General features: G+C 42.4%; 1 protein-coding gene across 1 annotated transcript in view; it reads left to right on the top strand.

Moving 5' to 3' along the window:
- sema4c (sema domain, immunoglobulin domain (Ig), transmembrane domain (TM) and short cytoplasmic domain, (semaphorin) 4C) overlaps nucleotides 1–13,757 on the top strand; it is a 114,021-nt gene that overhangs the window by 56,889 nt on the left and 43,375 nt on the right. Inside the window, exon 3 of the mRNA XM_055050633.1 lies at nucleotides 1,565–1,742. Within this exon, the coding sequence (XP_054906608.1) occupies nucleotides 1,640–1,742 (103 nt within the window). The 5' untranslated portion in view covers nucleotides 1,565–1,639. The remainder of the gene's footprint in view (nucleotides 1–1,564; nucleotides 1,743–13,757) is intronic.

Genomic DNA, 13,757 nt, shown 5'->3' with positions numbered 1-13,757 from the left:
AATATTGCGACAAAAAGTGCTAAGTTGGTAACAGTGGCTTGACTATTGATAACAGGGCTGGTTTCTCATGCAAGTGTTGGCTCATTGACAAGATCCAATCTCCAAAATAATTAAGAAAATTTTGACTGAGTTTTCATTTTACCGCTACTTATTGTTCCCGCCAAGTCCATCTAGATTTGGTTATTGCCTCCTATTTGCATTGGTCCCAGTAGGGATGGGGATTTATTGTATCGTTTATCATTTATTGTGATACATTTCTTGTCATGATAAGAATTTTGATTCATTGTGTCACATTAATCCCAAATAATGATCTTAAAAAACAATCTAAACTTTCTGTGTTGTTAGGATTGTTACTATCAGCAGTTTGTCCACTGTTTGTTCAATGAAATTATTCATAAATATCAATAAATTTTATATGATTACTCTGTGTCCGGTCCAGCGGGGTTACACTGCACTTTTACGGCTTTGTTTTTTGTGTGTGGTTTCGGGAACTGATGGTCTGACGGGATATCATTCCTTGCTTCCCCGCTGTCTATCCGTGCTGCCATGCTCCCCCTTGAGCATTATGCTAAAACTGAGAGGGTTGGATGCAGTTACTCTGTGCAATTCAGTGATGCATGTACTTCTTTGTGCGACTGATGTCCTAAAGAAGCTTATTACAAGTGGGAATGTTTTTCAAGAGCAGCATTTGTGTTTGTGGAGGTATTATGGTCACTCTTCCATGCAGTCACAGCCACACAGTTACATAAAGAAGAAGTAATCAATAGTATCCCTGCAATTCGGTGGAAAATAAAGGGTTAATTAATTATTAGGACTGAATTACTGAGAAAATTGTGAATATTAATGCTGATTTTTCCTGGCTATTTGTTCGTAATTTAACTTCCTGTCTCCTCTTACTCCACCTCCGCCTCGTCTCCCTCACAGCGTTGTAACAAGCCACTCACCCCGAGCCGTCATTAGGCCATAACGCCGCCTCCTAGCCGCACTTCTTGACATGTTCATTAGATATAAACCAATTCATTTACAACACCGTTCTATTGGATTGTCCTTGCCTCGACATTCATCTCCCGACACGTTGGCGTTTGATGCGTTGCCAGTGCCAATTAACTTTGATAACTCAGCTCCGGCTTAATATACCGCTGCTGAATTGGCCTGACAAGAGTGCGGCGATAAGCTATTTTGTTGAGCCGTCCAAATGCCGATAGCTAGATTATCGCTCAACATGAGGGAGTGGCGGGGAGAACTTTTCCTGCGTGTTTTCCCCAGCCAAAAGTTCTTTGAATGTTGTAGTTTGTTTGTCTTGGCAGGGACACACAAACATGGAAGCGCATTGCGAGTGTCCTTTCAAGCAGTTACATCCTTTATGCTGCTTTGTTGAGTTTTATAGGGTCTGTTTTTAAACAGGAGGACTTTATCTTTCTTCCCAGCTTGAATTCGTGTTCTGTTCCTGCCGTGGCGTTAGCGCCGCTCACACATAGGGGCTTCTGATATACAACCAAGGCAGTAAAGGAAGTAAATAGCAGTTCCCTTCTGATGTGTCGTTGTGGTCTCCGTCTGTCTACAGCAGCCCGCCGACTCATCCGTCCCTCTGTCCATCATCAAGCGACAGATCCAGCAAACCAGAGCTGACTCGGCAGCCATGGGTGGGACGAGGGTCGTACTCCTGATGTTGCTAGTTGGATGGGAAAGGTCAGCGGCTCTCAACTGGAACCCAGTCCCACGCAAGACCGTTCGATATCAAGGTGAGTGGACTTACAGATGTTAAGAACCCCGCTGACTCCAAGATTAGATTTGTTTTGGAATTGGAGGTTTACGTCTACTCTTTCAAAGTTTGACTTTATTCCAGCCAATGGGAAGCCTGAATGTATGAGGAGGTGCTGATTATCCCCAGGACACACGCATCTCACATGTCATTGAAAAGTTTTGTTTTTGTTTTGTCTCATATGATGACATGTTAATTGTGGCATGTTGCTAATGAAAATCTCCTTTTGGAGATGCAAAAGTCAATTTTTCTATATACTTTCCATCCCTTAGACGAGCAGCATATAGAAGCTCAGGATAACTGAAGACCGTTCACAAAATCTTTGTCACTTCTGGGTTTCAGCATGGATTTTCCCAAAAGGTCAGCCCTCTCTGGACTGGCCGCTAAAGCCGCTTTGAGAATTTGTGAGTCCAAAGTCACTAAAGTAGAACTTTACCAGGGTTTAAAAAAAGAAACAAAAATAGCGTGGATTCCTTCATCTCTGCTATCATATTAAAAGTTTGCGCTAAAAGAAATCAAATATCGGGAGTGCACACCGAGAGTTACTGGGCTGACTTATTGAATTAGGAGAATCCTCCATCTCACCACTGGGCTGATCCATGCATCTGACTCAACACCCATAATCACACAGCGGTGTTCCATTACAGCAAACCAGGAGACTTTCTCCATTATGTCGGAGGTGGATGGTTTCAGGCCTTTGATAAAGAGGCTGGCATCGACCCTCCATAAGACAATACATCAGTCTAATCCTGCACTTCGCTTGCTTTCACACTCTTTATCTCAGCCCTTCTCTGCAGCCAGATTTCGGTGTTCTTTGCTGAACAATGCCAATTGTTGCAAGCTGTATAAAAAGTCCTCTTTTTTTTAATCCTTCCACAGGAGAAGTGCTGCCTTCTCTCGCTCTCTCTGTCTCTCTCTCCTGGGGATTAGGCAAAGAGAATGGAAAGAATATAGGGAAAAGGCTATGCTTTTCACACCTCTGTTGAACCTGTCCCACCTTTTTATCCCGTATCTATTTCTTCTTTTTCAGCTCTCCCCGCTGTGTCTTTATGCACTTTTTTCTTTGTCTGCAGTGGCATTTTTTTTTTATTTCAAATGAACCCGAAATCCTCTCATGGCATTTTCACAGAGAGCTCTGGTTTCACCTGTACTCACGGAGCAGTGGGGTGAATTCAAAACCTTTCTCGTGCCACTACCAGCCACTCATGAAATCCTTTACTTTCTTCTTCTTCTTTCTTTTGTACTCAGCCGTGTTCCTTTAGCACAAGGATTTATTTGACAGTCCTCTGCAGTGTTGTGGTTGGAGCAGGGAGGGAGAAAAAGAAAAAAAAGGGAATGAGAGAGATCGGGTGAGGATGCGGGGGGAAAAACAATCAACAGGGTGTTGAGAGTTTGCGGTAAAAACTCTCCATCGTAACAAAGAAAAGTCGGCGTTGGCATACACACAGTGGGCCGGCTCTTTTTAGCCAATGTGGACTTATAAAAACGACTGAGGCCAAGCAGGGGAAACGATGACACACTCACTCATCGTTGCGTATGGAAGGAGTTGATGCAAACGCGCTACTAAGAAGATAAACAGGCTGCACACATTTTGGTACGCCTTAAAGTTGATCACATGTTTGTAGTGTTAGGACAAACATATTTCAACTGCTGCCGATAGGATACAGAATCCAAATCATCCCATTGGGGTTACGGGTTCCATGTTTGGGGTCATTGTTCTGCTGGATACTGAATTCTTGTGTGTCGTTCCATCCACGCTCCAATAAACTCAGTTCAGAGCTGGAGCAAAGACTCCTCTCAGTGTTTAGTAGCATATAGTACCATATAGCATATGTTAACGACTCGATTGTTCAGTTATGCGTTCATGTCCTGACAGGTTTATTGTTGTGCCTCAGACTGCTGCTTTCATATTCAGATAACCGATTTTCCAGTATTCAGTGGACGTAAGAAACTTGAGGTGTCATTTTATAATCTAACTGTGAACTAATGCTTCCTTGAACTTCTCCCATTCTTAATCCTGACCTGTCTGCGATATCCATTCATCTTGAAGATGGTATTTGTTCACAAACATTCCCTTATAACCTGGCCGTTGCCTTCCTACGCATTTCTGCTTGATTCTCATCCGCCTTCTGTCCTTCGTTTGAGTTTTCTCCTATTCACTTGGATTGTTGGCAGTAAAATTTCAACTGGGCCAATCAACAAGAGGAAGGAGATATTGTGCAATGTTTTAGAATTGTAGTTTGCCTGTAGTTTTAGCAGCGGCAGTGGAGGATGTGAAAGAAGCCGTTCAGGCCGCATTAGCCACAATTCCAAATATTTAATTAACATTAGCAGACATATAGTTTGACCCTGCACTTCCCTCTTTGCAGTGGAGAGTGGTTGATTATAGCGCAGGCATTTCTGGGAAGCTGCATAGCGTCAAGTTGGCGCATCACAGACGTCACAGGTAAACGTTAGCGATAAGCCTTTTGCAAGGAATGTGTTCAGAAGCAAAGTGTAGAACCAGGGGCTGCTTTTGACCAGGCTAGTTCTCTCCGATTTATTATTATTGACAAACCAAAAACTCCTCGTCGCAAAACCCTTTTTTATGGTCGACTGCAATTTCGCCTGGTAAAAGATTTCTAACTCTGGCTGGTGTGAGGTGGAAACAAGTGGGATCATCCCTACCCACCGACTGATTTCTCCAGAGGCTGAGTGCTGGGTTAACTGACTGATATGGATGAGTTCCACCTATAGTGCTGAGGAGAAATTATGAGGAAGACAAAATAGTGGAGGGGGAAAAAAGAAACTGTAGGGGAATGGAGAGCAAGACGAAAAGAAAAAAAAGATGGATTGTGGTTTTTTTGGGGGGGGAAAGGAAGCTTGACAGAACGAGTGTTGGAGAGTCTCAACTCCAGTCAAAGCACACGCATGCATTCACACACACACACACACACACACACACACACACACACACACACACACACACACACACACACACACACACACACACACACACAGTGGGTCGTTCACCCTTTGTTGCATTTTGAGCTGCAGAATCACCATGCAGCGTTCATAGCAACGCACGTCTTTGTGCATAAGAAGTGGAAGACATGCTGCTAGAAGGAAAACAAGTGTGATAGAATCCGAGGCTGTGTGTGTATGTGTGTGTGAGAGAGAGAAAAAGAGAGCGAGAGGGTGTGTGTGTAGCTGTGAATCTGTCCATCTGATCCGTCTTTGTTTATATGTGTGTGTGTGGACGTGTGTACTGCTTAGGTTGGCAATCTGAGGGATTTGGGGCTCCTGGCAGTACAGGAGGCGTGTGTGAACAGGGCGGGGTCACGCTGGGGCAGAGATGGTTGAAAAGATAATATTTACTCCCACCCACCACTTCCATTCCTGCCCCCACCCTGCAATTACACAAGGCTTACATGGGCATGCAGAAGAAGAAACACAAACATCCTCTCTTCTATCTGTTCGCCTTTTTTTTTTTTCTCCTCAGCTCGTCTTTCCTCTCTTTTTACTCCTATAAAACTCACATGCTAACAGTTTGCACCCCCCCTCCAGCGCATTTGTCAAGTGAAAATAAATCCCTTTCTGCTTCTAATGAGACGTTTTCTGCGCACACGTTATATATGGCAACTTGTAGAGCTGCTAATGAGTGCTGTAAATTTACATACCCTCGATTCCTTCCTCATGCTCTCCTCACTCTAATCACTGACAGAGTATATTTTAAGATTTTTTTTTTCAGTTATGCCTTATTGTCTCTTTTTGATTCTTCCGTTTTACAAGGATATTTCTGTCACTCTTACGCAGCGACATGGTGTCATTTTACGTCTTTAAAAGCAGCCTGGTATAGCTGTAGCAGAGCGAAAAAGTTTAAAACTCTATTTTATTACAAGATAATTTCTTAGCAAGCTTCATAAAATTGTAATATACTCAGTGCAATTGGGACTTGTTTTTTGCTTCGCCTTTAAGCAATCTGTGAGTATTTAAAGCAGCAGGGCTACGTGTCGTAAAGCCCGACACTGTCACTATCCAGCCACATCACACGAAGAAATAAAAGGCATTCGCGACGCAGTCTAAATTCATAAGCTTGATCCAAAACAATGAAACTTCTTTTAATCAACAGTGAGTCTTAAGCTCAGCTATGAAATCCCACATCAAGATGACCAAAGAAATGACATCCAAGCTTCTGAATCCCAGCAGCTAGCCTTTGGAGGCAATTAGCTCATAATTTTTACGCAACATCCAGGAGTTGCTCAAATTGAAACCAGCACTAAAATTGCTTGATCTCAAACCAATGACTGCATCAGGATGTTTGGGACTTAGATAAACTGAAGTTGAATAGAGATGGTGTTAGCTTACATTGTCTAGCCACAGAGGGTTCATTTATATCCTTCGAAAGTCAAATAAACTAAAGTTGAGTCGCGATGTTGTTAGCTTTTATTAACTAGCCACAGAGGATCAATGCTAATACCCATGGTCTGCTCTGCCTTTCGTTTCTCGTATGGAAACGAAAGGCAGATAGTAAACAAATGTAAACAAAGGTGTACTATTTGTTTCCATTTTTCTCATATTGTGCATATGTTGATTTTTTTTTTATTTACATGTAAAAATGTTATGGAGACGTCTGTTAAATAGGTTTCTTAGCATGAGCTGTACAGTAAAGAGCGTTTACAAGAGAAGCATCGACTGTGAATTCAGACTGAGTTCCTACATCGGCTTCAACACTCAGACTAGTAAGACACACAGCGCTCGTGAAGAGTTGGAATTTGACATTTCACCAGTCGAACTTCAACAACAAAGTACGGCAGCAAGTAAACAGATGTAAACATGTTTTGCAAGAGTTAGCTTATACTGCTCGTAAAAACCCAGTAAAATGATAAATTAGTGGTTTTCAGGCAAGTCTACATGTCTGCCTTACGTTTTAACAGCATAGGAAGAAACCCAGAATTGACTATAAAACCCTTCAACACAATTTAAACTGGGATTACACACACATGCGCACGCACACACAGGTAGAGTTATAACACTCGAAACTTTATTGTTACATAGTGGTACTTTTTCATTTTTCCCTGTATTACATCTCTCCCTCGCAACCATTGCGTTGTTATTTTTGCTCTCGTACCACGGCCTGAATCCACTGATCACAAGAAATATACCTCCATCTTCTCCCACTGATTTCTGTTTTTTGACACCTCATTTGAGTTTCTGCTGCTGGGATAACAGTGCACACTCTTAAAAACACACACGCACACACCCTCCTCCAAGAGTCAGCACAATGACAGCGACTGGCGAGCCAAAACTAAAGTATGACAAAACTCAACAGCTGCGGTCAACAATGAGAGGAAGAAAAGAAAGAGGAAGAGCAGCAAAACAAGTAGGAGAACTTTGAGAAATTCGACCCTCTTTTTGTAAAACATGGCCGCCTTTGATGCAGCAAATGATTGCCGGGTCGTCTTTACAAGAAGAGCCCATGCTAATGTTTGCCTCTCTAGCTAGAAAAAGGAACGATAGAGTCGGTTTTGGAGGCAGAAAAGAAATGCGATTTAGAAAGAGAGCGCAATAAGGGTTGGGCCTCTGACCTCCAGAAACCGTTTTCCCTCGCTTTCAACCGTTATTTTTTATTTTTTTTCCCCCTGCAGTTCTCTGTCTCTCTTGCCCTATCTACCAAAACCCTCCAATTACTGTAATGAGTGGTTAAGACCAAGGCGGAGGAGGAGGCGCAGAGAGGCTGTGCGTGACTGGGAGAATAGATGTGCGAGAGGCAGACGGGGACTGGAAGGAGGAGATTCATCACTGCTTTTATCTGCCATGATTGTCCCTCACCCCCCACCATCCCTCCCTTCCCGCCCCATGCTGATTGGTCAGTAAAGATTAACAGCTAGGACCAGGAGTCTTGACCCGCAGTGCTCTTTGTTGTCACTCCGACTTTGCGAAAGCGGATGTGTGGGCAAGTGAGGGATGAAGTGAAAACGCCACAGCGAGGCCGCTCTTACCCAAACCACCTTTTAGCGTCGGTCGACTCACGGTCTAATTAATGTGCGCAAGGGTTATTTCAGACTAGGAATTGCTGCACATATTCTGGGTTGATCCAATTGATCGGATTAACCGCGATGAAGCCATCGCCAAACGAGTCTGCTAATTCAGAAGTTTATTCATCGTTTAAATAAAAATAAATTGACTCCAAGGAATAAAGCAGAGTTGTAATGGAGACAGAAATGTAAAAAAAAAAAGAAAACGTTTCACAATTAAGACCATAAAAAATACCCTTCAGTCTGTAAACATGTTCTACCCAAGACTCCACATGTTTTTGCTTCTCCCGGTTCAAATTCCGTAAAAAAATAAAATCACCTACTAAGCACCTTCCACTGTTTAATTAATTAATAATGCAAAAAGTAATCCATGAATTAATAAATGATCAAACATACACTAAAGAAATGTTATGTTACTGGATTTTAAACAAAAAATATATATATTTATTTTCCGTTATGAAGTGGAAATTGTTTATTTGCAATTTTTGATGTATTTCTAATGTATATAAGAAGGTCTAAGTAGTTAAAACAAAAAAATCTGCGGGATGTGGCAACGTTTTTATTTGATTATTTGTGTGAATAATCGGTTGCTGAAACGTTACTGGCAGGATAGTTATGAGAAAACCGAGTGACATCTGGGAAGATGGAAGAACCGTGGAGCTTCTTCCAGTCTGGGTCGTCTCTGTGTATTGTGTATAAATGAACGCAGCTGCCTCTTTCATATGTCCGCTTGAGGATAATGGTATAAAAGAAGAGAGCCAGAGTTGGTTGGGAAAGACTTTATGTTGTGAAGATAATCTCCAGCTGTGCGGATCGGGGCTGGAAGCTTCATGTTTGTGGCTGCTTTGCTGTGGTACCAAGTGGTGAACTTTGCAACATATATGACATAATGAGGAAAAGAACATTATCTGGAAATGCTGCAACATACTGAACATTTCAAAACATCAGCCAGGAAGTTGGAGCTTGGACACAATGTGGCTTCAGAACAACAAAGCGAGTCCGGATCTCCGTCCTATAAAAGAATGAATTATGGGGAAAGCTGCTAAAAGACTTGACCCGGCTACGTCATTTGAGGAAAATGAAGAACTAGAATTCTGACTTTTCTATTTCAAAATTCCTGATGCTGCATAACAAGTTAAACAAGTTGGATTTTGAGAAAAATCAGACTTTAAAAAAATGTTTGAATTCTGAGATGAAAATGTTAATTTCTGTGATTAAAGTGAGATTTTACCTTCTGAGTCCTGAGAAGGTAAAATTTGAGACTGATTGAGATTCACCTGTTGGCTGGACAAACAACTCCAAACATAAATCAGTATCACGATTTTGAATCTCAATTCTGAGATCAAAGTCAGAATTCTGAAAAATAAATAAATCAAAAATCTGAATTCTTTTTGTTTCTTTCAGTGGTTTCAATCTTCGTCCATACTGTTGGTTATAATGGACCAACAGCGAAAATGTTTAGGCTGAATTAAATTCAGGCATTGGAAAATGTACTTGTGGTTCTATTGGCCCTTACTCAACACTATCTGAACAGGAATGAGGGGAAGACATCCAGCGAATGCCTCTGGACCAGGAATCAAACCGGCTACAACTGCATTGATGTCTGCAGCCTCTGCTTGTGGTGTGTCAGCTCCACCGCTGAGCCATTTGGCTTTCCAAGATTTTCTACTCACAATATTAAAATATCTGGTTTCATCCAGCGTATAGCAGTCCGCCTCTGTGCGCCTGCACTGCAGCAGCCGGGTTGGTTTGGCTAAAGCTTAGCTGTCAAAAGGAATCCAATAAATGAACTCTGCTCCAAATAAACAACACACAATTTGGATTTTAAATGTTTTTTCTCTCCATCTGATTATCTTGTGGTTCTTAGCACTGCTCCCACCCTCCGCCATCTAGTTTAAAACTGCCTTGTACATAAAGTGAGTGTTTGTTAGCCTTCATTTGTATGACAGGCAGAGCTGCTGCTTTGAAAGAGCTGTGACTTAAAAGCAACTTCTTTGCGTGTGCATGTGTGTGTGTTTGGTGCAACTTGCAGCGGCAGTGGAGATGATGCGTTCAGGTGAAGGAAACTCTTTTGTCAAGTTGACAGCTTTCCAATTATGCCATCACAACTATAACACTGTTCAGTAAAACGCGGAGGACTGTTGTTCTCAGCCGCTTTCATCTCATCCCCACTTATGTTTTACACTGCCACCGTGGAACTGGGATGCTAATGTGGATTGGTGTGGAGTTCTCCGAAGGCCGTGACCTTTCGGAGGATTTAAGCGATGCATCTCCACGATTAATGACTAAATTTGGTTCTGTTATCAGACTGAAGAGGGACAATCTACTGGTTCTGGTGGGGAAAAAATGGCCATTGTTGGAAGAAAGGGCTAAGAAGACCCATTTGCATGGAAACGCTGCTTGAGAGGCAGAGGCAGTAGAATTAGTATGAAACCATGGCAGTCCTGAAATTGCAAAATTTGAGATTGTCTGAGGTTCAGCTTTCAGCTGGACAACCCTAAACATGAATTGGTGCCATGATTTTGCCTATTAAAATATGGTTCAATTAAAGTTCAGGCCTAGTCTTGCTATTGCCTTGCAATGCAGTTTTATTAGATTCTCATCTCCCTTCAGTGTCGTTTTGGAGAGTTCTCCCATTGAGTTCAATTTCTCTGCTTGAATTGCAAACTGGGCCAATCAGTGAACAGAAGACGTCGTTGTAAACAATGATGTTGATATAAAATTGCAGTCCGCTTACAGAAGGTCGTAGTTTGAAGGAAGTGAACGAAGCGGTTCAGCTTCTAAAGTATTGAGCAACTACAGTCGAAGCAAGAGAAATGTTTAAGATATTTTATTCTTGTGGGCCTTGTCTCTACGGGATTGTTTACAGGGTACGCAATTTCTGTCCAGCTTCATTGCGTCACACATGTCATGACCAAACATTAGCAACTGTGAAAACCAGATCCAACCGTTTAATACTTCAACAGAGACACCGCCTTCAGGAGGGAATCGTTTCCCAGACCGTCTGCACAAAACAAAGCGTAGAGCAAGAAGAAGCTGCTTTTCACCAGGCTCGTTCAGACTTGAAGCTAAGCTGAGACTCAAAGCCTGAGCTACTATAAATGTCAGTGTTTTGATGTGCCAGGTGGTTTTCCTATTGGCGCAAAGGAGCTGAACATAAATATTTGTATCTGGAAAAAATGTTTCTTAAAAAAAAAACTAATCGTGTTTGGTTTTGGGGTTTTTTGTTGCATAATGCTTTACATTTTACTAGGGCTGTTTTTATGTTGCTTTTAAGAAACTAAGTTAAATAAAATGGACCTTGAAGGCTCAGGTATATAACGCTTCCATTGTTTAAGAAGCAGGCCAAAGTGGTTAGTAATATGCATATTTTCATTAAATATATTATCTTCAGTGATGTATAAGGCTAATGTACCAGTTTGTGTTTACTTCTTATTTTTTGTGCACTTCAGTTCACATCAGTTCTAGTCTTGCATCCAATCGATGGGCCTCATAAATGTATCAAGCCCAAATTCACAGCTTATATTTTATAGTTCAAGATTAAATGCGACACATTACAGAGTAAATGCTTGAAGAAATCCCCTGCAATCTCTCTGCAGACAAATGACTCCACTAAACACCAGTACTCCAGTAGTAAGGGTTCTTAAAAGCCAGTTTTTTGTTGCTTTTAAACAGGGAGATGCTGAAAAACGATCCACAGCTGTGCCATAAACACAGTCATGGACAGTCGTCATGAACAGATTTAAGAAACTCATCCGATTTCCTGGCGATGGGAGCGTTATTCATCATGCCCCTGTGACCTTTTTTTCTTCCCCCCATCCGCCATCCCACCCCGTCGACATGTCTCCGTGTTATTCAGCACCATGACCTTCCTGTTCCGGTGTGTTACGTTCAGTAAGAGGATTTGACACAGTGTTGAACATCAGTTCTCGACTTATACCAGATGAGACTTGTAATTTGCAGGCCGTGTATTTCTGAATCCGTACGGGGGAGCAAAGGGGATCGTTGAAGCGAGGGGATTGGCGTTTTCTATCTCATGGCCGGCCTGTTGCGAGAAGATGGAAGTGGACGGGGTAGAAATCATTTGCGCTGAGTGGTGCGTAGGAGAGGGGGGAAATGTTTTCTGTTGTCTGACTGCATCTTTAACCTGAACGTGGCTGGAAAGAGAAGAATCCGGAAGACTGCTCTGTGTTCTGAAGGGTTTTTATTTCCAATTGTTGGCTTCTTTTAAAGGGGCAGTATCATGTAAAACCGACTGCTTTGAGCTTTACATCATGTTAACATGTTATTCCCTCATCAGAAACATACCTGGAGTGTTGTTTTGGATTCTGTCATGCATATTTGAGAAGTCCTATAATCTCCCATGGCAGCCATTCAGCTGTGCAAAACGCCAGGGTGGACCTAGCCCCGCCTCAGAGGATGAAGCTCTAAGCTTTCGAGCTTCTGGCCCACAACTCCACCACTCAGCTCCTTCAGACTAGCTGGCAGCAATTAGGAAACACCTGGTAGAACAGTTCTCAACTGGAACTATAAGCATCACTTCAGGGAAAGTTTCGAAATCAAGGAACAGTGATTTCAAAACTTATTTTATGAGCTACTTCTCAGTGACATGCTGGTAAAAACTTTGTTAAAGGGTTCATAGAGGAGCCATGTTGTGATGACTTCCTGAGACAAAGGCCCAATTTCAAGGTGTTAAATTGCGAAATCAAATTTATTTTAAGTCACGTTTGATAGATACAGCATTTGTATAACAACTGAAGGCATCATAGTGACTTGATTCTTCTATGAAATGAATGTATGTGGCTGGAAAATTCATCATGCCTTCAACATGGCCTTTGCGATGTTTCATCACCCTGCTACTCGTTCCAGCTGGTTCTTTCAAGCATGCTTGAAAGCAATGGTGGGCTGGAAAAAAAAACTCACTCGTTGCATCAACCAGCTTCTGGTTTGTTCTTCTTGTTGTGGGTTTTATTTCCAACCCCCAATTCCATCCCCATCCAGCCCAACTTTTGGTTCGCCCCTCACGCCACACCCCTCATCCTTTCATCTTCCTCTAGAACCCCCCGCAGCCCCCATGAATTCCAGAAACCATCTCCTCCATGGGGTCACTTGTTCCCTTGCTAGTTTATTCATCTTTTACCACATCCTCTGTTCATCAAGCTTGTGAAATTCAGTTTCTTTATGAGCATGACTGTTCCTTAAGTGCAGCAATACCAACGCAGCGGCAAAGATTACCGGGAGGTGTCAGGCCTCTTTAAGAATCACACAAGAGTTTGTTTAAACCAAGCAGAGAAAAACAGAATCCTGACAATAGGTACTTATGCAAAGAGCCTGAGGTATGTATACCTTTCTCTTTCTTGTTCCCGTCTCTGTGCTCCCATTCTGTCGTACACCTTCCTCTCCAGTGAACATCTCCAATAGACTAAAACTTGTACCTCAACGTGGGAGTGTGTTTGTCTTTGTGCATTCGGATTTTTGTATTTTTATTTTTTTTTATTTTACCCCCCTCCTCAGAGACAGTCCAGATGAGCTACGGGTGAAATACAGCGCTTCGCCCGCTCTGCTTCACAACCTCCTCTCTCCCTCCTTCTGTCTGTCTGCCTCGGTTCGTTCAGTGTTCATCTCCGCTTCAAAGCGCGCCCTAAAATAGGCCTTTAATCATAGTTTCGGTGTGCAAGTGGCTCGGTGGTTAGAAGCTATAAGAGGAGGCTGGGTTGTATTTATAGCAGGCAGAGAGTAGGGAGGGCGAGGTCCGGACCGAGAGCCGGCCATGAAGCAACAGGCGGCGTGTGTTTGTCCCTGACACTGTCCAGCAGTCTCTTTGTTTTTTCTGGTGAAGAGTGGCTTGAATAGATTTGTCTTAGGACTAAAGAATATTCTATCAGATGTACTATTGATTTTGATCACGCATCTATTGCGATATATTGTCATTGATTTATTATCCAACCCTCGTCCCTTTGGAGATGTAGGTTTTATGT

Source organism: Poeciliopsis prolifica, unplaced genomic scaffold, assembly GCF_027474105.1.
Source record: "Poeciliopsis prolifica strain line A6 unplaced genomic scaffold, Auburn_PproV2 SCAFFOLD031, whole genome shotgun sequence".
Lineage (NCBI taxonomy): Eukaryota > Metazoa > Chordata > Actinopteri > Cyprinodontiformes > Poeciliidae > Poeciliopsis > Poeciliopsis prolifica.
Note: the sequence above shows the minus strand (reverse complement) of the source record. Positions and strands in the feature narration are given on the sequence as shown.